At 43.5% G+C, this 21,204-nt stretch overlaps 2 protein-coding genes across 8 annotated transcripts in view; both read right to left on the reverse strand.

Annotated features, from left to right (window-relative positions):
* Window positions 1-1,062, reverse strand: part of kcnh7 (potassium channel, voltage gated eag related subfamily H, member 7) — a 116,636-nt gene extending 115,574 nt beyond the window's left edge. For all 6 annotated transcript variants that reach the window (XM_034677624.1, XM_034677625.1, XM_034677627.1 and 3 more), the window contains exon 1: window positions 337-1,062. The gene's annotated coding sequence lies outside the window, so the exon portion shown is untranslated. The remainder of the gene's footprint in view (window positions 1-336) is intronic.
* Window positions 1,063-9,294: 8,232 nt separating this feature from the next.
* The window catches only part of LOC117808121 (fidgetin-like), a 35,824-nt gene continuing 23,914 nt past the window's right edge, over window positions 9,295-21,204 (reverse strand). Inside the window, exons 1-2 of one of the 2 annotated variants that reach the window (XM_034677650.1) lie at window positions 20,665-20,742; window positions 9,295-15,675 (exon numbers count right to left, since the gene is read on the reverse strand). In XM_034677650.1, coding sequence (XP_034533541.1) covers window positions 13,409-15,675; window positions 20,665-20,737 — 2,340 coding nt within the window. In that variant the 5' untranslated portion in view covers window positions 20,738-20,742 and the 3' untranslated portion in view covers window positions 9,295-13,408. Of the gene's footprint in view, window positions 15,676-20,664; window positions 20,743-21,204 lie in introns of those variants that run through there. The other variant, XM_034677651.1, reaches the window with a different exon arrangement.

The following is a 21,204-nucleotide window of genomic DNA, read 5'->3' on the forward strand; positions in this document are numbered from 1 at the left end:
TTCTGCCTATTACAGAAAGTTTTATATGCTTGGGAATGGAACTTTTTGTCCCCCAGTCTCTCTGAATTTCCCTCAAGGATTAATAAAGTACATTCTATCTATTCTATTTATAGAAGAACAAATGTTTTGTGTACATTGAGGATGACTTCTGTTGTGATTTAGCGCTAAAAAGTGATTATGACGCTTAAGTTGGCGTCCGATTCAGCTGTTGAGTTAAGGGAACTGGGTCCTGATCCACAGCCACTTCACCTGGAGCTATCAGATCTGGACTAGATTAACCCAGCCTTTATAAAACACAGTTTCACAGGCATTCTTGTTATATTTTTAATCACATACCATTTTGTCCCTTTCAGCACACTGTAGTCAAGCTGCTCCAGTGTCTTCCTGCTTCCCGGTGCTGCTGTGATGTCAAATAACTCCAACAGGACAGCTGAAGAGAGACGAGAAATGAGGGGAGGAAGGAGTTAGGGATGATGACTGAGGGGTATGGAAATGCTTAAACTGCTGGGCTGACTAATTTCTCACCCTGCACTCTTTTAGCAGTCAAACAGAACACTCTGCAGGGGGACGTGAAGAAGGGCTGACATCACTCAATCTGACACCTACCTATCAGTGGTATTCAGACTCACCAATGACTATATAGAAACAGTATCTCTTCCTGTTAACAGTCTTGTTTGCTTTTGTTGCTCATAAAGAGACATCAACATTCATTTCAGCCTGTTTCATTAGCAGCTAAAAAACCCTTACTGGAGCTTTAATTTGGACTTAAATACAAGAATAAATGTGATAGTGTATTTAAAATTAACTTGAAGATAGAGTAGGTCTACACCTGTTTATTTAACTGATAAAACAGCTTTTAAAAAGTATGTTGCCCAACATGTGATTTGCACTAATAAAGTTGTTTTTTTACATTTCATAGTTAAGAAACAGCAAATATTTGTTTCTCACACAAGCACTGGTCAGAGAGCTTTTTGTTTTTACACCCCTAAGCTGTGGAGCTCTCTGCCTCTGGACATTAAAGTGGCGAGCTCTCTGGGTGTTTTTAAAATTAAACTTAAGACTTACCTTTTTAATCTAGCTTTTAATTTGGAGTAATTTATTTTCAGCCCTGGACTGCATTATTATTTTTATTATTGAATCATTGCTTTAACATTTATTTATCTTACTTAATTATTTATTTATATATCTATTCCCTGTATTAATCTGATCTTGTTAACTCTACCTTATTTTAAACTTTTCTTTCCACTATCACTTATTTTATTAATTTAACTGTATTTATTTCATTTTAAAGCATTTTATTTATAATAATGCCTTTTATGATTTTACCATTGTTGTTTTCTATCTCTGTTAATCTGTGAAGCACTTTGGGCTGCATGTCTTTATGTATAAAAGGTGCTATATAAATAAAACTGAGTTGAGTTAAGTTTAGAAATGTAGTCTTTAATATTCTCACTCATATGTGACACATTTTCAGATCCAGCTTGATTTACAAAAGCATGATTTGGTCCTGTTTGGTTAAGATTTGCAAGTATTAAATCTGTATTTAAGGTCTTAAAGAGCCAAATTAGCTTTACATGCTACCTTTAAAAACAGAGTTTCTAGAGTCATTTGTGAGTACAGCTGAAGCCAGGTGACTCAGCAGGTAGTGAAACAACACAGGCCTGAACAATAAGGCCAAACACTAACAGGACTAACAGAAGGGGAAAGTTAAAGTTACAGCAAGAAGAAGTTTGAAAAGTCATAACTGTGTTAGCTTGTTGAGCTGTACTTCAAGCTAACAAGGAGAGCTGACACAGAGAGCTTAAAACACATGAAGTGATCAAACTGAGTGACTTAGCTCAACTTGCAGCTCCTCTCTGGTCACATGTTTGATCCCAGGTGTGTTTGAAGAAGTTCATTTCAAAGTCACACTGACTTTAAACCTCCTCCACACTCCTCAGAGAGTCTCTGTGGTTGTTATGTGGACAGTTAGTATGTTTTAAGCTAGCTAATCACTCAGTATCTTAGCTAACTGGCTGTGTAGTGGGGCTTCCCAGAATGCATTGCAGTGAGGAAATGGAGGGGAAAGGGTTTGCAGTGCTTAAAAGGAGGTCCAGGGAGGCATTTCAAAGTAAAATACAACCAGGAAGTAGATGAAAGTGAAGTGGTAGAAAGGGTTATGTGTTTCTGAGGAGTTTGATTCAGTTTAGATGCTTATATTGGCTTGCATGTATGTATGCTTACTGCTTAAAAAAAGAACACACTTCATTTTTTCATGATTTTATGCATTTATCTTTTGATTTAGTTCAAAATATCTCTCTTCTAGTCTGATAAATATGTTCCAAGACACTTTATATATTTGTATTTTCTGATTATATGTTCCTACCTGTGTGCAGCAGGTGATGATGAGATGAACCTGTGGAGGAATCCACGGTTGACACTCACCCCATCAGTCAGGAGCCCTGTCCTCTCCAACCCCAACCCCCTCCTCCTCCTCTTCTTCTGTCTCCCACCAGATCTCCCCCTCTGCCCCCTCCCCACCCCACCTTCTCCTCCGCCGGAGGCCTTCACCCTGGGGCCCACCTGACTGACAGCTGTTGATTTGGATCTCTCCATCACACGGCAGATAAAAACGAACGAAGGTGGAGGAGAAGGGGGGGGGGGTTGGGACTCATTCCTGCCTCCAATCCTCACTGCAAACGCAATTCCCGGGCACGGGACTTTCTGCAGAGGCCTCCTAATGAAGTCATTCCCTGTGCACATGATTGGGTGAGATTGCCACCATACACCACCACCACCGTCCTTACCTCCACTCCCATCCCCCATCTTTACTGAGTGTACTCATGTGGAAACAGCAAGTGGTTGTGTGCATTTTTCCATGTGCATCCATCCTTTTCCCTGCATGTGTGTGTTTATACATCTGCAACACATGTGATACGTGTGTGTGTGTGTAGGTGTGTGTTCTTAACTAAGCTAACACAGTCTGACTGGCTGCTAATTGGATTTCTCCATTTTTGTCCAGTTACACACAATGTAGTGAGAGGAATGACACAGAAATGTGATCCAGTGTGCAGGAAAGGAGGGGTTCTCCACTTAGCAGAGAGGTAGAAGAGATGAAGATGTGATGAAGGTGTTGGAGCAGAATGTGCAGGTATAAAATCAATCAAAAGGAAAAGCAGGATTTGAGTTATTTCAAGCTGTCAATCACTGTCAAAACAGAGGAAAGGCTCTGATGAGGGATGATCTGAGAGAAAAGGTAGACAGCTAATGAATTTATCACAAAAAAAAAACGGCGGCGACACTCCAAAAAAAAATATTTGCAGAGGTCTCTTAATGCACATCACAGTCCCTGATAGTTCACTCAGCGACACCTCCTCAGCAGGAATCCTCCCGAGACAACCTCGCCGCCTGTCAGTCGGTCGGTCTGCCACTCACCGCTAACACGACAGCCCGTCCCAGAGTGCCTGTGAATCTGACAACACACACACACACACACACACACACAAACACAGCAAGTGTTTCTGAAGGTACCCTCCTGTGACGCCGGGAAAGCTTGTTTTAAGTTTTCCTCGCTGAGGGGAGGTGGGCGACGGGAGAGAGAGGATGAGTCACGTCTGACTCCCCGTTAGCGAGGGGGCCGAGCGATGGATGGATGGGTTTTTTTTGGCGCCTTTAAATCTCCCTGAAGAATCTGAAATCATGAGTGATACCTTTTTGGATATCCCAGGCGTGCAATGAATGAATGAAGTTTGAGGAGTATTGGTTTATTTTTAAAATCACATATCTAATTATCAATCCTCATCAAATCAAAGCTGAATCTCTAATAAGTGACGATTAATTGGCTTCTAACTGAATTTGCATGACAAAAAAAATGCAATGCTTTATCAATATGCCAACATCATGCATTATTAAAGATGGACGCCATTAGCATAATAATATATTAGCATAATCAAGCAGCCGGATTTGCATCAGAGCTGCTCTTGTAAACCGCACAGGATCTCCATGCATCAGCGAAAAGGTGAAGTCGTTTCAGTCTCCGTGACATCTTCATCTTCAGCGGGTCCGCCGCTTTGTGAAATCTCAGCTTAAGTTTCCCCTCTGTCATTATTCCGTCTCAATGGAACCAAAGTCCAGAGTGTGTGCACATTTGGAGTTCTCACTTTGGCGCCATTGTTGCTTGACTTCCTGTCTGAAAGAAGATTTCTGGAGGGTTGGAAAGGTCGCCTGAAAGGACACGCTCCAACAGAAATACCAGCACTACAGCAGCTTTAGTGCTTTACTCCACTCAAGCATTTCAGTTTTACGCCACTTTATCTGACGGATGTTTACTTTCAGGATTTAGATTTTGCTCACAAAACATAAAATATGAAGCTTTACAACTGATTTAACCGCCTCAGATAATATTAAAGCTCCTGTAAGGAGTTTTTAGACACTGAGATGAATACTGATGTCTCTTTATGACTTACAGAAGTGGCTATAGTTGACATTGCTAGCCATCTAATGCCTGTTTGCCTAACTATGTCACTCATAATTTTAATCTCTTTTAGATCCAATTTGGTCTCCACCAACTGCTTAAAACATCCTTGTCCTTACTATTCTGCTTGGTTAAATATAACTTTTAGCTAATGGTGGCTAAAGTACTCACATTTAGATCTTTTATGGTCTTCAACAAATATCTTTACCTTTAGCTGCTTTATTTTAAAACATGTTCACCAGGAAGTTGCTCATTTTCCTGAATAGCTCTACACAGGAAGTTCACAGTTGTTTCTTAAAGCTGTTAAATGAAAACAGCTAGAGCTACACTCATGCTTGGTTGATTGTGAACTGTAGCTAATGGTGGCTAATAGTGGCTTATGGCTATTTTTGACATTAGCAAACACGTTAGCTAGCTGTTGCCTATTTGTCACTCATAGCTGCTGAATTTTCCCCACTTAAAGAGTAACTGGATATAAACACAACATGGTGATACATTGATTTAATCAAAAATGTAAGCTAGCTGTAGCCTGTTTACATTACACAGGTACATAAGCTCATTAGCGCACATTTGGGGTCTTGTTTTGTAACACATTGATTGAAAAGACAGTTTTCACTATTATTTGTCCTGTTTTGGTCTCAACCATCTCATGAGAAACGCATTCCTCTCTTTAGCCGCTAATGTTTACACTACAATCACAAGCTAGCTTACTTGCTCTGTTCACTTCATGCTAGTGGGAAGTTAGCATATGGCTGTTTCCCTGAACACAGCTATTTGCTATGGAGGAAGACATATAAAGAGGGATATTAATGAACTAACAGTAATTATATGATCAGTTGTTAATCTAAAAGTATTGATTATTTTAGGTGCATTATAAATTCACTAAGGTAACAAATAAGGATCCTTGTGTGTTAAGATAAAACATTTAAACAGTGAGAATAATAACTCCACTCTCATGACATCTATGGATGCAGCTAAGGCGTTATTAAATATCAGTTATGGACTACTTCATGCACTGTGGTGGTCTGTTTTCCATACTGGCGTCCTGCATGGACAGATGTCATCAACATGTGATAAGAAACAGACTATGTGATTAATTTCAATTGTATGTAGGAATGCACACTGGGGTTTTTATCATTAAAATCAAGTAGGTTTGGGTTTTCAAGTTATATTCAAAGTGAAGCAGTGTGCCCCTGATAAAACAAAGCAAAGGCACTTAGCATGTGTTCTCCTAGTTAAGATTCCCTCTCAGCAGTAATACAATGTTTCTGAGTGTCTGCTGGAAAACAAGTGGAAGGTCAAGAACACGAACAATAGATGTTGATTCCAATTATGTGTAAAGCATTGAACAAGATGCGCTAATGATGGCGTTGTCGGGAGAAAAAAGGTGTTTATATGCTACTCTCCCAAAGCCTGTGGAACGGTTTATTAGGCAAAGGCTTTATTTCCATAAAGGCTGATAAGACTTCAAATGATTCAGTGAAAAACAGTCCTGGCATCGGCACAGCAAAGCAGTGTGTGTATTTATCTCTCCCGACGCTGGGAGACAATCAAGACAAAGATGATAGCACGTTTTTGAAATGCAGCACAGAGGCATAATGAGATTGCGGCTACTTCAGGAACAAAACCAGACAAAATGCTTTTTTTTCATAAATGGCTCCTTGTTTTATTCACTCAGACCAAAAAAAAGAAAAAAAAAAAGGCCATCGTTTTCAATTAATGAAGCAGGGAATTGAGTCCGAGGTCCAGCGGGATATGGATTAACCGTGATGGCTTCAGGGCCCAATCTCACACTGAGTCTGCGCCGCGGTCTGCATGGAGGAATTTCTCATTCAAGGCCTGGACCAGCCCCCCTCCAACGCCACCTCCTACCCCCAACTCATCCACCCATTCCTCATCCTAAGGTGAGTTGCTTCAGTGCAGACCGCTATTAGTGGCGGGGGGAGATAAAACTGTAAGTGTTGCTCCCAATTAGTGCATCAGTGACCGCTCTGTGCCTCCTCCACGGCGAGGCCTGCGAGGAAGGAGGAAAGAAGGAAGGGAGGGAGGGAGGGAGGGAGCAGGGGGCTGCAGGGAGGGAAAGATTGCAGGAGGGATGACAGGAAAGAAAAGGAAAAGTAAAGGAGTGGGTTTTAGAGGTAGATAAAGAGAGGACAAGAGATGAAAAGTGACTAAAAAATGGCTTAAGCATTCATTTTGAGTGGCGAGACAGCTCCTATTAACATTTAACAGCGTTTGCGCAACTTGGTGTGGAGGTTAGGATGCAAATGAGGAGGAATTAAAACTGGCCAGAGGTTTGTCATTGATGGATTGCAGTCTGGCGCTACTCACCACTTCCTAGTGTCCATCACAGACGATTACTGTATAATTAAACCTTATTTCTGGACTCTGCGACGCATAATTACTTGTGTGGGAATGTAACCATCATCTAAAAGCTCCGGCAAAATGCTTTAGCATTTAGTCTGGCAGGCTGCAGTCATTTCACAGAGCAGTGACAGATAGAGCCATCTGATGATGGGCAAAAGAACAGTCACTTTTAATAAGAGGTGGGGGGAAAAATATTAGGCGACAGTGTGCTGATTATAGGAAAATTAGGCTTTCAAGTGGTAAAGTCCTTTGTGTTATTTGCATAATTTATTCCTTCTTTACCCCCCTACTTCTTCAACCACCTCGAGTTTTTTTTTTTTGCGAGCTGTGGGCAATTTCCTCTCATATTTGAATGGATTGCACATTTAAGACTACTTAAGGAAAATGATCACTTAGCATATTTTAATTGTCGTGCAAAGAGTGAGCAGAGGTGTGAGGCGAAAGCTTATAGTAGGAGGACCCTTTAATGTGAAGGGGACACAGTGGTGGCGTGGCAGATAACCTCGGGGTGCACACACATGGGCCGACCTCCCCACACACACTCACTGCTTTAAAGTACAGGAGTGTATCGCAGTAAAACTAAGTCATTCTCATGCAGGAAGAGTTCTTTCACCTGATTTGGAGAGAGACTCGCTGGTCAGGTTGGTTATATTTACCACATAATGTGCAGTGTTGTGAAAACAGGTTATTTACTCAGCATGCTGCCACAATATTTATGAAGCCTAGAGCAGAAAAGGTAGTGAAACAATCAAATCTGGTCTGCCTGGCTGTCTGGTAGGATTAGAAACAACATTTTATGTTTACTGGACAGAACTTTAACTTTATATTTCTTTTTATCACTCCTGCAGCCGAGACAAGTCTAGACCACCTCCAGAGATGTGAGTACAGGTTATATCTGCAGCACTCTGCTATACTTCTTATTAAGCTTAGAGCAAGAAAAGGGGGAGGACAACTCACAAATATCTTTTCCCTGTCTGGGTAGTAAGATCAACATTTGCACAATTTCTATATGTATACAGTTTATATACACACGTATATTACTAACCAACCTGCTGCAGAAGTATGTGAAGCTTAGAACAAAACATAGGGGAATAAATTCAACCTTATCTCTTTATTTTCTTACATTTTTTTAAGTTGGGGACCCCTGCAACGAGGACTGTAGCCTCCATATGTGGGGCGCTTAGACCACCAGGCCACCAGAGCCCCAACCTTATCTCTTTAGACACTAAGGTCAGTTTGTCAATAATTCCTGTACAAGAACAGCCTAGACCATCTTCAAAGTTTTGAATACTTCAATTTGCAAACCAGCCTGCTGCTTTGGTATTCATGGAGCCTAGAGCAACATAAAGGGGGAGGGAAATAATCAAATCTCTTTTTTGACGCCATCTACTATAGGTTGAAAGATCTGCATATCACACTATATGAATATTGCTCAGACAAGCCTAGAACACCTCCAGAGGAGTGAGTACAGGTTATTCACAAACGAGCAGTAGTAATGAAGCTTAGAGCAAAAAAATAGGGGAGTAAATGATCAAATCTTTGACTTGGGATATTTAAAGCTGGGAAAATGCATAACAACTTATTTCTGATGGTATGTTTCTAAACAATAAGAGTATTTAAATTCCAATAAAGCTTAAAAAAATCAGGCTCAAGCTCACTCACTGAGTATTGTTCATTAAAACAAACTACAAAACAGTTTGTTGGGACTATTTCATGTGTAACTTTTCCTGCTGGGGTAAGCAGACTCCATCCACAATGCAGTGACTAAGTTATTTACAGACCAGACTTCTTCAGCTGTATTGAGGGAGCTTAGAGCAAATAAAAAAAAGGGGAGTAAAACAATCAAATCTCTTTCTCTGTCTGTCTTATAAATTTGAAGTCTGTAAGAAAATCACTGTATTTACGTCTGGAGGAAAAGCATGTGTCACAAATTATTTCTGATCATGGTTACGGCGTGTTTCAAAGTGGGGAAATAAAGAAAACAGCGGCCCTCGGTGACCTCCGACCTCTCGTGAAGCGTTCGAGTTTCCACGGATAATTATAGAGGCTATACAGCAGCTTCCCACACCTCGCCACCAGCTATATAATGATACCTTGGCGGTGTAGTGTAGTGGGCAAATGCACATCATTTTCATTAAGAGCACTCACATAATCCGAATTCTTTGTGATGGAGGAAGATAATTAATGCTTTAATGTTTTTTGGTCTTGCCACTCTTACCACAGCAAGAGAAATGAATTGTTACATTTTAATGAGAGAAGCGATGGCGCCGGGTTCCTGCGCTACACGGATGGTTTTATAATTGCACACAAGGGTGACTAACTCAAGGCTCATTAAGGCGATTTTTCAGCTGGGCTATTTTTTGGCAGGACAATACATTTATTTTCCCGATCTCCTCATAAATAAATTGTTATTTTTATTCATCCCTCAAAGTCTTAATGTGGCGTTTTTAAAAAAAATACAACATATACAGATATAATCTCCCAAGAAAATGTCTTTAATGAATCGTTTGTTGCTGCTTGTACCTAAGATTACATGAAAATACATTTAAGTTGACTGCAAGTATGGCAACATATTCACACATATAAACAAGTGGTGCATTTTGTATTGTATGTATAGGTATGTACAACAGAAACACGTTACACTCTGGTTTAAAGTTGTGCAAGTGTGTTATATATACTAACAATTTATAAAATTCAACACACTAAATAAAAAAAAGAAGAGTGTGCCCACATATATACACATTCACACGCGCACAACCACAGTAGTTCACAAAAGATTAAAGCAAATGTATTGGATTATACATTTCCGGGTCACCTTAAAGGCGACCCCAACTGTTCCGTCCTCACAAACGCTTGTGAGTGTGTTTTTGATGTCAGTGTTAGCAGGTGTGTGTGTGTGTGTGTGTGTGTGTGTGTGTGTGTGTGTGTGTGTGTGTTTCGCCTATAGCTCTGACCTGACACAGTGACAGAGACACACACACTATAGGCTATGCTGCAGCCTGTGGTTGCACCATCAGCTAAATGTTTTAAGTACAGTCATCTGAGGTAGACTGCGCAAAACGTCATGGTGTTACTCTCCTCCTCCTTCTTTCTTCTTCTTCTTCTGTTTTTTTTTTCTTCTTTTTTTTGTGATTTTTTTTTCAATGCATTTTTCACAAATGTCTGACATTTGGAAAGACGTAAAATCAAATACCACGTGTGTTTTGTAGCCATGAGGTAGAAATGCTTTAAAGAGGAACTCAAGCGTCCATTTAAAGAAAGGTTCCCAGAAAAGAAAAGAAAGCTAGAATCAAACACCATGTAGAAAAAAAAAGAAAAGAGGTCGAGACACAAAAGAAGGACCACAGAACACGCAACAAACAAGCGTAGCATTGACCGGTGTGTTTCAAGTCGTTTGTTCGTCGGCTGTGGAGAGAGAGAAACGCCTGTGCTGTTGATGTGTGCTCTGAAGTGCATTAGTAGGTTTTTCTGTCTAAGGGGACTCTCTCTCCAGAGGATTTGCTGACAGAAGGAATTCTGGTACAGATTGTTTTGAGGGTGGTTTTTCTGACGGACCACTCTGCTTTCCCCTTGTGCTGCCGCCACGCTGCCTGGCTGTCTTTCCTTTCCTTTCCGTCAATTTTGCTGACGCTCAGCAGAACTTTCTCCACCCCCCCACTCCCTCCTCCCTCCTCCCTCCTTCCACATCAGGTGCTGCACTGATGGCGCTCAGATCAGAGATAGCAACACAGAGCTGGGCCTGAGCGTACAGAGTGTAGCTCCGAACTCCTAATAAAACAATAAGACAGGAAGTGGCGAATGAAATCTCCTTCAGGGTTAATATCAGACGAGACAAATCAAGCGCTGCCAATGATACATCTGAAAAAAACACGTACATTAAGCTATCTTCCTATGTCACAACGGTAGTGCTTAAAGAGAGCGTCTTACAGAGTGACGAGGAGGAGGAGACAAAAAATACATTCCAATGTAACACAAGGTAACCTTTAGGGAAGAGGGACCTTCAAGAATAATGCCAAAATTCCTCTATTGGGTTTCAAAGCTTCTCAGTTGGCTGAAGTATCCAGATGTGTTTGGATGAGGTGCTTTGTGCCGCCTGTGAAAAATAAAACTGGAAAAATACTGACGTGGGTTTGGATTTGATTAGTTTGATCATGACTGTAATCAATATTTTGATTAGAACTCGTCTTATAGTCACTTGTGTTAACTTTGTCTCAGATTTGGTTGGACAGTATTCATAACAACACTAAGAGGCGTCCATCAGTTAGAATTACTATCATCAAATGACCTGTGACCTGCACCAAACAGTGATTTACTCCTGATTTTTCTCTTTCCACTTGTGTAATAATTATAGATGTTAAGATGTACGGGGTCAATGACCTTACCTAATTTAAATTACAGGAGTTGTATCCTGTTCTGCAGCTACTCCAGTTCAAATACAGGTAACACCATGAACAACCCTATGTTGTTTACAAGTTGTGAAGCCTGTTATGAAAACCAGCTGCTGTATACTAAACAATAAACGGGAAGTCCAATGTTTACTTCCCAAACAAAGAGAAGTATGTCTTTGATGTCACTGATTTCAAAGGAAAGTCCAACATTTTAGGAAATGTGCCGTTTTACTTTAATGCCAAGAGTGAGATTAGATTTAGAACTGCTAATAAAATGCTCAAATGTCTCTTTTAACACTTCTGATGTCATATAACTCAACAATTTATAATCATATACACATATAACAATGTATATACCTGGGTTTGTTCACTTTTAACACAGCCATCTATTGGTTTTACTGTTTAATGTCCCTAGTATGCTAGCTAAGCAAAGCTAAGCCACGCCAAACCAAGTTAACAGTCTCAATTTGATATTTTAACACTAGGAAAGCTAGCTAGCGAGTAAATTACCTCAAAAATTAAATAATATCATAAAAAAATTGACACAGCTAAACCTTGTTGGTTTAAAACTAGCCTATAGCAAGACGCCTGTTAGCTTAACGGCAAACTTTGATACATTTTGTCTCTTTTTTTTTGGCCTTGTCATTGCTCCTTTCTAATTCATTATCAAGTGAAGCTAGCCAGCTAGTAGCATTAGATAGTGGCTAGCTCACAATAAGGCGTAGTTAGACAGAAGCTAGCATACCTCCTATAGCTTTGTTATAGCTTTCTTTAGTGCTAGCATTAACTTAAAGCCAGTTTGCTCCATGTTTAACTGTTGGTGGGAAGAAAACTAGCGTGTTTCTTGTAATTTTGTAACATTAGTTAGATTAGCTTAACATTTTACTCTTGGCAAGAAAGAGAACTAGCATGTTCCCCTTAGCATTCAACAGTTTCTTGGCACTAGCATTAGCATGTAGCCAGTTAGCCTCACATTTAACTCTTGGTAATAAAGAAGACTAGATGTTTCCCATAAGATTGATCAATTCTTGGACGCCGTAACAGTTCATTAGAATTTTTTGGTGGTGTTTCAGTGCATCATCTCAGAGGACACGTCTCCCTCACTCCACAGTATCACAAGTTAGCGCAAAAGTTAGCCGACAAACGGATGAAGCCACCATGCAGCCTGACCACGAAGCCTCGATCGCATAATACAAACAATGATTATGTTGTTTTAATAAATACACAACTCCCACCACCCTACACCTGTCCGCCTGTGAAAACCCCCCAAACGACAAAGCAGGGCAACGTGGTTTAACATTTTTTTAAAGAGCTATGGAAACAAGCTTCAGGATTGGTCAAGTACAAACAGGTGAGTAACACACCTGCTGTGAGGAAAAGGAAATCATGTTTTTTAGTCTCACTGTTGATTATGTTCCATCACTCCAGAACATATCTATTACATTCATTGTCACCTCTTTGCTGTTTATCCTAGCCAGCTGAGGAACACCTAACACTGTTTAACTAAACTGCCAAACCACCTCGGATTCCCCCCTCAGATCTTAGTGCTTTTTGTCAAGGTATCTTGAGGTACTATACAATTCACAAACGCTTTCCTGAGTTTTGTTTGTTACGTTTGTTTGCTTTGCAGACAAAGGATCAGAAGAGATGAGTGTGAGTCAGGGCCCAGACTACTGCCACCCTGATGGATTACTGCTCTAAGCAAGACAATAAAGACTGATTGACCACCGCCTATGGCTTCTGTCAATCTCTGTTTTTCAGACTCACCGTTGAAGTTTTAAAGCTCTTAATAATCGTCAGCTCATGCCATGAATGTAGATTGTGAGGCAAATAAAAGAAAGAAACTCAGAAAGCACCACTTCAGGCACTTGGATAGCCAACTAAATCTCAAGAACAAGAACATAAAGATATATACACAGACACTGGGGCGTCTCTTCTGAAGCCAACTTGCTTGCAATGTGTAAACAACGCCTGGCTTTCCGGAGTGTCAAGAATTCAAATTAAAACTCTTGCTCATTAACTGCAAAACTGCCAGTTGTCTCATCAAAACCAGGTCTCTCTTGGTGCATCTAAACCCTGCTTGTGAGAACTCTGTGGGCTTGTGTTGGCCTTCTGTGTGCCTTTCCCTCCAGCACAATGCTTCTGCCCTGAGGGGAGGAAATGTGGATGCCTCTTTTTCTCAAGGGCGGAATCCTTCCTTTCACTGGCTGCAGCCGAACATTTTGTTCCACTCAGTGTATGTGTCAATCTCTTTCTGCGATATACTGGCTTGGAATTTACAAAAGACACTCTCAAAGTCCTGGTAGGTAAGTGGCCTGACCTGTCCCCTGGGCATCATACCCGTCATGTCCATGCCCTGTGCAGAGGCGTGTAACAGACCAACCAGGGCCTCCTGGCAGAATCTGGCCAGGTCCAGTCCAGAGAAACCCTCGGTACGCTGGACCAGCAGCGCCAGCTCCTCCTCGCTCAAGCAGTATTTGTGCTGAGATTGAGCCAGGAGCTGGCTCACGATCTGGTGCCGGGCTGTGCTGTCCGGCAGGGGCACGAGCACCCTACGAGAAAAGTACCTGCGCAGCCCTTCGTCCATGTCCTGGGGTCTGCTTGTGGAACAAACCACCAACACTTGGTTGCTCCCATCCTCACCCGAGCCCATGAGAAGAGAGTCCAGCTGGGAAAGTAGCTCCCCCTTCAGGCGGTTGATGGGACTCTCTTCGCTGAGGTGGGCTGACAGCAGCATGTCCACCTCACTTATGAACAGTACTGAGGGCTGCCGACAGCGGGCCACCAGGAATGAAGCTCTTAAAATCTTTTCTCCGTCCGCCAGCCACTTAGTGGCCAACGTGGAACCACTGAGCTGGAGGAACGGTGCTCCCAGTTGGCTTGCCAAGCAGCGTCCCAGCAAAGTTCTGCCACTGCCCCTGGGTCCAAAGAGCAACACACACCGTGGAGCTGGTCCTAAACTGCTGAACATGTCTGGGCGCAGAATTGGCCAAAGGACCTCCTCCTTAAGGGTTGCCTTGGCAAGTTCAAGTCCTGCGATGTCACACCAATCCACTGGGGGGCCTTGCTGAACAATTTCAGAGGTAACCATGTCGAGGAGGTGAGGGTCACTGGTTTTCAGCTGCTCTTCAGCAGGCCTGGAGGAGGGATTGGATGAGGCGGAGGTAGGCCCTGGTGCTGAGTGGGGGATGTGAAGGCGGTGGTCCTCAGCACCTTGCTCACTGAGGGAGGGGGAGGTGAAGTTGACAAGAGAATCTGCAGAGCGAGAACTCCCCAGGGTGGAGGAAACATACGTTGGCGGAGTCATTGGTCCACCTGTTGCCTGGCTGCTGTACTTCCTCTGCTGCTGCTCTGACGACATCGAGGACTTCTGAGGATTAAACGGTAAGGATGACTTTTCTGCACTTCGGTCAAATCCACCACCACTGGCACTGTTGGAGCCTCCGTTTGTACTGCTGCTGTCTGCTATCCTGTACATGGGGCTCTCAGACGCGCTCCGAGCCTGGCCATAGCCGAAGTTACCATAAGAGTCAATCTCTCCTTGGCCCGTCATGTAGAAGGCTTTCCTCTTCAGTGAATTAGAGGAGCTACTGTTGAGAGGAGTGGGGGCAATCGGGGTCAGGTTGTGGCTCTGGTATGGGTATCCAGGTAAAGTAGAAGGAGGGGGAAGAGGTGTAGGTGCAGCAATGCCTGAGGGGAGGTATGAGGAAGGAGGGGGCGCCCCCCCAGGGCTGTACCCTGGCCCTACTGAGCTCTGAGCTGGGTAGCCTGCTGGGGGGTAATTATAACTAGACAAGTTAGGGGAGCCTCCATTGTAAGCTGGGACTAAAGTGGGGTGGGAGGGCGGCGGAGGGGGCGGCTGCAGGAGCCCAGAGCTGTGCAGGGGGGAAGGAAGTGCCGGGGTGGGGGCAGACTGGGAGCTGTAACTACTGTGCAGGTAGGAGCCGCTGTATGCGGGGCCGTATTCCTGAGAGGGCATGGAGGAGGTGTGGAGCGCGGTGGCGGCGTGGCTCCCACAGCTGCTGCTGGAATAGCTGGGTTCGCTCAGGGTGCTAGAAGCCAAGCCCGGGGAGCTGCACATGCCAGACACCACCTCTGAAGCTGCTGCCACCCCACCTTTTCTGATAGACACCCCCTCTGGGATACAGCTCATGGGATAGACGCCATCCTGCCAAGGTTCTGATTCACCTTTCCGTCCATTCATCACTCCTGGCCCCTCGGAGTAAGCGCCCGGCATCTCGAGAATGCCGGAGTACTTCTCGGCATACTTCTTCAACAGGTTGGAGGCGGTAAGGGCTGAGATGTCGTCATTGGCCCAGGCGTACTGGTAGGTGGCGGAGCGCTGTAGGTGGCCGGGCACCGCCCTGTACGCCTCGGCCTTGTGAGCTGGCGAGCGCGTGGTGGAGGAGATGTCGAAGTGCTGTTCGGCCCACTGGCTGTGCTCGGGGGTCCACTGCATCTTTAAGCCTGAAAGAAATAAGGACACAGACGACTTCAGGTTAACACAATGACTTCTAAAATAATTTGAGTAATAATTGGGATAACAACACCTCCAAATTGCTTGGGATTGAAGGTGCCCAATTAAAAAGGTGGCATTCAACTGGAGACTTGTTTGTGGTAGTTTGATTTTTGAGGTTAATTTGACTTCATAACGTACACAGATCTGTCTCACTGGGCTGATGGTAGTCTGTTTTTTTCCACTCGTGAAATGTAAGTATTTCCTCATGCTGTCAACAGGCTTTTGCTAATTGGCGGTTTATGTTGGGCCTCCATGGTCTTTCTTGATGAACTTGTGCTTCGATTTGGCGCGATATAAATAAAAACTGATGGTTTGATTGATAAGGAGACTGGAGATGTCAGCAGGTATAGTGCATTACAGAGGGATGGTGGGATGGCTGGTTACGGCAGCCTAATGCACCCCGGCCAGACCAATAAGACAGAGGCATCGAGGGTCACTCTATAATCCCCGGCTCATCTGAGGTGGCTGGAGATGGGTTTGAAAATGCGCCTCGCCGAGTGCCACAAAGCAACACACACACACCCATGCACCATCCACCCCCCCTCTGTTCGTGGGCCTTTCATCCAGCACACACACACACACACACACACACACTCACAAACCCTTGCTTAGACACACAGGCGTTTAAAAAAACTATCTCTGCCTGCACTCAGGCGTGCTGACGTGCACACACGCACACACTCCAGCTCACATCCACTGACCCAGACGGACAAACACAGGCACGCACACAGGAGCTGTAGCGAGCAATGAATTACAACACATTGTGTCTCAAGCTTAGTTCCTGTCTGCACAGCTCCACCTTGACCTCTCTCTCTCTACCGTTCTCTTTACCTTTCTGTCTGCCTCTCTTCTTTATGCCTCTCTGCCGCCTTGTCTTCCCCCTCAGTCTCTTTGCTTTTTTTGGTCGACCATTTTCCACCACCCCTCCTGCTAGATCCTTCTTTATTCCTCTTCACCTCTCCTTTATTCTGACTCCATCTATTTCGATATATATCTCTGCTTTTCATTCCCTTTCTGCTCTTTCTCTGCGGCCACCCCTCCTCTTATTTACTCCCTCTGTGCCTGCTCCCCCCCTCGCCCCCTCCTTCCTTGCTCCATCTCATCTCAGACACACTCACCTGGCTCTCCCCTTTATTGCCTCAGGAGGCTGGAGAGCCACTGTTTCCTTTAATCCCAGCCAATGCCATCTGCAAACACTGACAGTCACACAGCGGCTCCATCGTTGTCTCACTATCAAAGCCGTGGCACTATCAAAGGCTGGACGGGGCGTAATCACAGCAGCCGCGCGGCAGATTGAACCCCGTTTGATTTGACTTAGTGCACACAAATAAAGGATAATATCGGTGTCATTTAGGCTGCTTCCTCTGACTTATTGACTGGCAGCGGTTGCATGTAGAGATCCACAGTTGGGGGTCTGGTGAGCAATCCCTGCTTCGGAATTGGTTTATGTGTGTGTTTTTGTGCTTGTGTGAGTAAAGCAGGCATACACAATGAAAGCCATTCATGGTGGAGCAAATCTTCCATCCCTCCCTTCCATTTATGTTCGCACAAACACAGACATGCACACAAAATAAAAGCACGGGCACTCGCACATACACGTTCACACTCTCTTGCTCTCTTTTCTGAGGCCCTGTGTTTGTTTGGTAACAACACAGGGAAGGCGGGGGGAATCCCCAGACTCCTATTTCCTCTCTGATTCTCCTCTCTAGCCATCTCTCGGCAGACGCCAGTGGCTAATTAGCAGAATGGCGATCTGCTAATTGTGTTAATTTACAACATTTTAGCCGAGGGGAGTCTAGCAGGGGCTGGCAAGCCTGTCACCCTCCCGGTGTACCGAGCAGGGAACGCCTCAGACAAAGAGCTGAGCGGAGGAAAGTTTTGTATTAGCTGGGAGGCTCCTTTAATATTGAGAATATATTAAGTGGGAGCAGCCTGATAAAAGGGCAGTGTTTCAAGGAGAAATTACAAGGCAGGAAAGCATAGAAAACATGAGAAAATGAGGCTGTAGGCACAGAACAACAATCTGAAATAGCAGTCTGACTTGTACACACCTTTATGTTGCTGTTATGTGTATGAGATAATTAACCGTACAGATCCTGAGGAGGATGAAGTGAGTAAATATGTCAATATAGCAATCAAATAAACTAACTGTGTGGCACTTTTTATGTACTCTAACTCCTTTTGAAGACACAGATTATAATAAAGTAATGATGCTGATGAAATGTGTGGAAAAATGTCTATATTCTGAATTTTTAAAGGTGTACAGAACAGTATTCTCCAGGTTCATGTTTGATTCGTAGCCCCAAGCAAAATGCAGGTTTTACCCGTTCACATGAAATCTCAATTATTTCCACATTAGCCCTTTAGCATTCATACGGAATATACTGCTGAGGAGAACTGGGAGGCACATGGTGAAGTCTACAAGCCGGATTCAGGCATGACTCTTACAAATACCACACACAATCTGCTGCCAGATTCAGAAACTACAACTATGTGTTGTCTTTCCACGTTGGCTTGTCATATACTCGTCTCACATACTCACCATTGTCCCATCAAGCTTGATTTATTGGCCTTACATACCACCCTCAATGCTGGCACTATTTTCTGCCCTGATATCTGCACTATCACAAGAGTAATCTTCCCCACGTCTCTTGTTTACATCCCACATCATCCAGTAGTTGTACTCTGTCTAAACTGTATGACTTGCCCTTTTGGAGGCATCACGTAGTAAATAGTGTATGTGCAATTACGCTAACGTTAGTAAAGCTAGCATCACAAGCCTTCAGTACACATGCATGCACTGGATACCCATTCCTAGACCATTGCCTAGACCAACTGAGTCGTACTATGAGGCGCCATCTGTCATCTATGCTTGATTACATCCGGGTGGTAGAGCTTTATGGCTGTAGCAACTAACCAGCTTCATTTTAGGCCTTCAGTGATAAAAAATATTAGATTTTAGGGTGACTTCCTAAAAATAGCTCAAACACATGAAAAAAAGGAGCTACAGAGTCTTATGAAACAATTCCAAAGGGCAAAGATAAGCCTTTTACAGGCATTTTTTTAAGGTGAATTAATCAGAGTACATTTGCAGAAATCTTGCAGTATTATGAGGCTGTTCAAACTAACAACAGTTTCTGGAGTACTCCAAATCTGACATTTCAGTGAATGATTTTTGTCTCCCAGTCCTCAGCTACCCGCAGTCAGGCAAGAAACTCCTAGCGAGCGACTACATCTTGCTTTGGGCTGTTTTAAAACAATTATCAGTTGATTTGACACATCTCTCACCACCAAGAAGCCTCACTGCGCCGCAAACAAGTGACAATATTATGACGTGTTAAGATGGATGTGCGTTAGCCGCCGTCATGATGAATCGCCTTGTTTAGACTTCATTTTTTAAGTGCCGGGCTCCGGTTTTGGCTTTCCGGTGCAGGGATGCGTACGGAGAAAATGCATGGAGATGGAGATGGAGAATGAAGGGAGGAAGAGCAGGAGGAGAGTGGGTGAGGAGGGAAAAAAATAAGAGAAAATAAAACAAGGCTTGTGAATCGCACGCATAGTTTGACACTCCATCAAACTCGGATGTGTCCTCCGTTTAAAGAAACATGGATCTTTCTAATTCCATCATTAATAAAGATAACATATATAAAAGAGTGTGTCAGCCTCCATCAGGGCTTTCATCTCCTCTATAATGAGGTTAATGCAGAGACGCAGTGATTACCCCAGCAATGCAAATGAAGGCCAAATGATAACTTGCACTATTTAAATAAGGTAATAGCGATTACTCCACGTTATTCAAATGAGGACGGAGGCTTTGAACTGAGCGCTTTGAACTCGCTGCTCCTTCTCCAAAACATATGAAAGGGATGGAGGAGGATTGACTTTGGACTCATTCAGTGTGTATCCTCTAATTCAATGTGATGTAAACCAAGGGCAACGAGAGAGGCAAAGTCGCTTAATGTGGTGGTGCGGGATGGGCGGGGTCATACGGGGAGAGAGGAATCAAGGTGGGTTGCACTTTGAAAGACATTGAAAGTCGCCGGAAAGACATTGAATTCAGCGTCAAAGGACTTGATACATTAAAATCAACGCAAATGTAAGAATTACTTTTAATGCTGCTAACTTTCAAGGCATCTTTCGTTAAAAAAAAGGAAAGAAATGCTACTTTGCTTCACTTCTCTGCTGGAAAGGCCTTCAAAATTGTTGTGAGATTACACAGAAACACGCTTTCAAAATAATCATCAAAATATTCCTAAAAAGGCGCTGAATTCCTCTCATTCATGCCTTTTATTCTCAGATTTCAGCAACTCCATGAAGCAGCATATCTCCTGTTTTATTCCTCCAAGGGTTTCAAGGTCTGAGGGACATTTGCAAAAGCATTTGGACGGACACGCGAAGCACGGAGAGACGTGTTTGTGTTGAGGGAGAGGGAGGGAGAGAGATCGTGCACTCAGCTGAAACAACATCCAACAGAAACCTTCTCCACCTTCTGAAGCGTCAAGTCTGCCAGCGCCTTTTTTTTCCTCCTCCTCCTTCTTCTTCTTCTTCTCCTTCTCCAGCCTCTACATAGAGAAGCCTAATCATTCTCATTACACTCGGCGTCCATCTGCATCAACAGAGCTGCCTATTACTGTGCTGTGTGTGTATATGTGCAGTAAACAGCTCTTTAGAGAGAGCTAATGAGCTCTTTTAAGTCTGTCTGCCGTGTGATTCTGCAAGCGGGGTGTCAGAGCAAACTGCCCATTTTGGTAACGTCATAATTAAGCCGCACGTCGTCTATGTGTGTGTGGGAAAGAGATGCAGGCACACACGCACAAAATCCGTGACAAGAGGTGCGAATGTGCGCCCTTTTCTGTCTTTTCGTACACAAACAGGCACGAAAGACCTTCGAAAAGACAACAAACTATTAAACTATGGTGTCATATTTTTATAAAGACCTGCTCCTGCGTCTTCAGGCGAGTGGAGGAAGAAGAGGAGGAGGAGGAGCGGCGTGACAGGCGATAACTTCATCAGGAGAGACCTGTTTTTAGTCACCACAGGGGAAATCCAACCAGGCAGTTATTCAAATCCTTATCAAATACACCAGAGGGCATCTTTTAACCTCCAAATCGCTATGAAAAAAAAAAGAGTATGTGCCAAATGTAGCTATTGTCTTATACGCGTGTGTGCGTGTGTGTGTGTGTGTGTGTGTGTGTGTGTGTGTGTGTGTGTGTGTGTGTGTGTAGTCTCATGCGCGCAGGCCCTCGTGTGTGTTTGACAACCTCCGGACCACCTTGTTAATGAGTCCAGCACACTGTGACTAAGCCACAGGCTACGCTGTATTGGCACACAAGCTACAGTAGAGAGTCAAATAATGTGATTAGGTCCTCCAAAAGGCAATTAATTATGAAATTAGTCATGAGCTGGTGTCACACACACAGAACCCACACGCTGATCAAAAAAATCCCACCGTGTGTTTGTGCGTTTGAGAAAAAACG

The sequence above is a fragment of the Notolabrus celidotus genome, chromosome 24, assembly GCF_009762535.1.
Source record: "Notolabrus celidotus isolate fNotCel1 chromosome 24, fNotCel1.pri, whole genome shotgun sequence".
Taxonomy (NCBI): domain Eukaryota; kingdom Metazoa; phylum Chordata; class Actinopteri; order Labriformes; family Labridae; genus Notolabrus; species Notolabrus celidotus.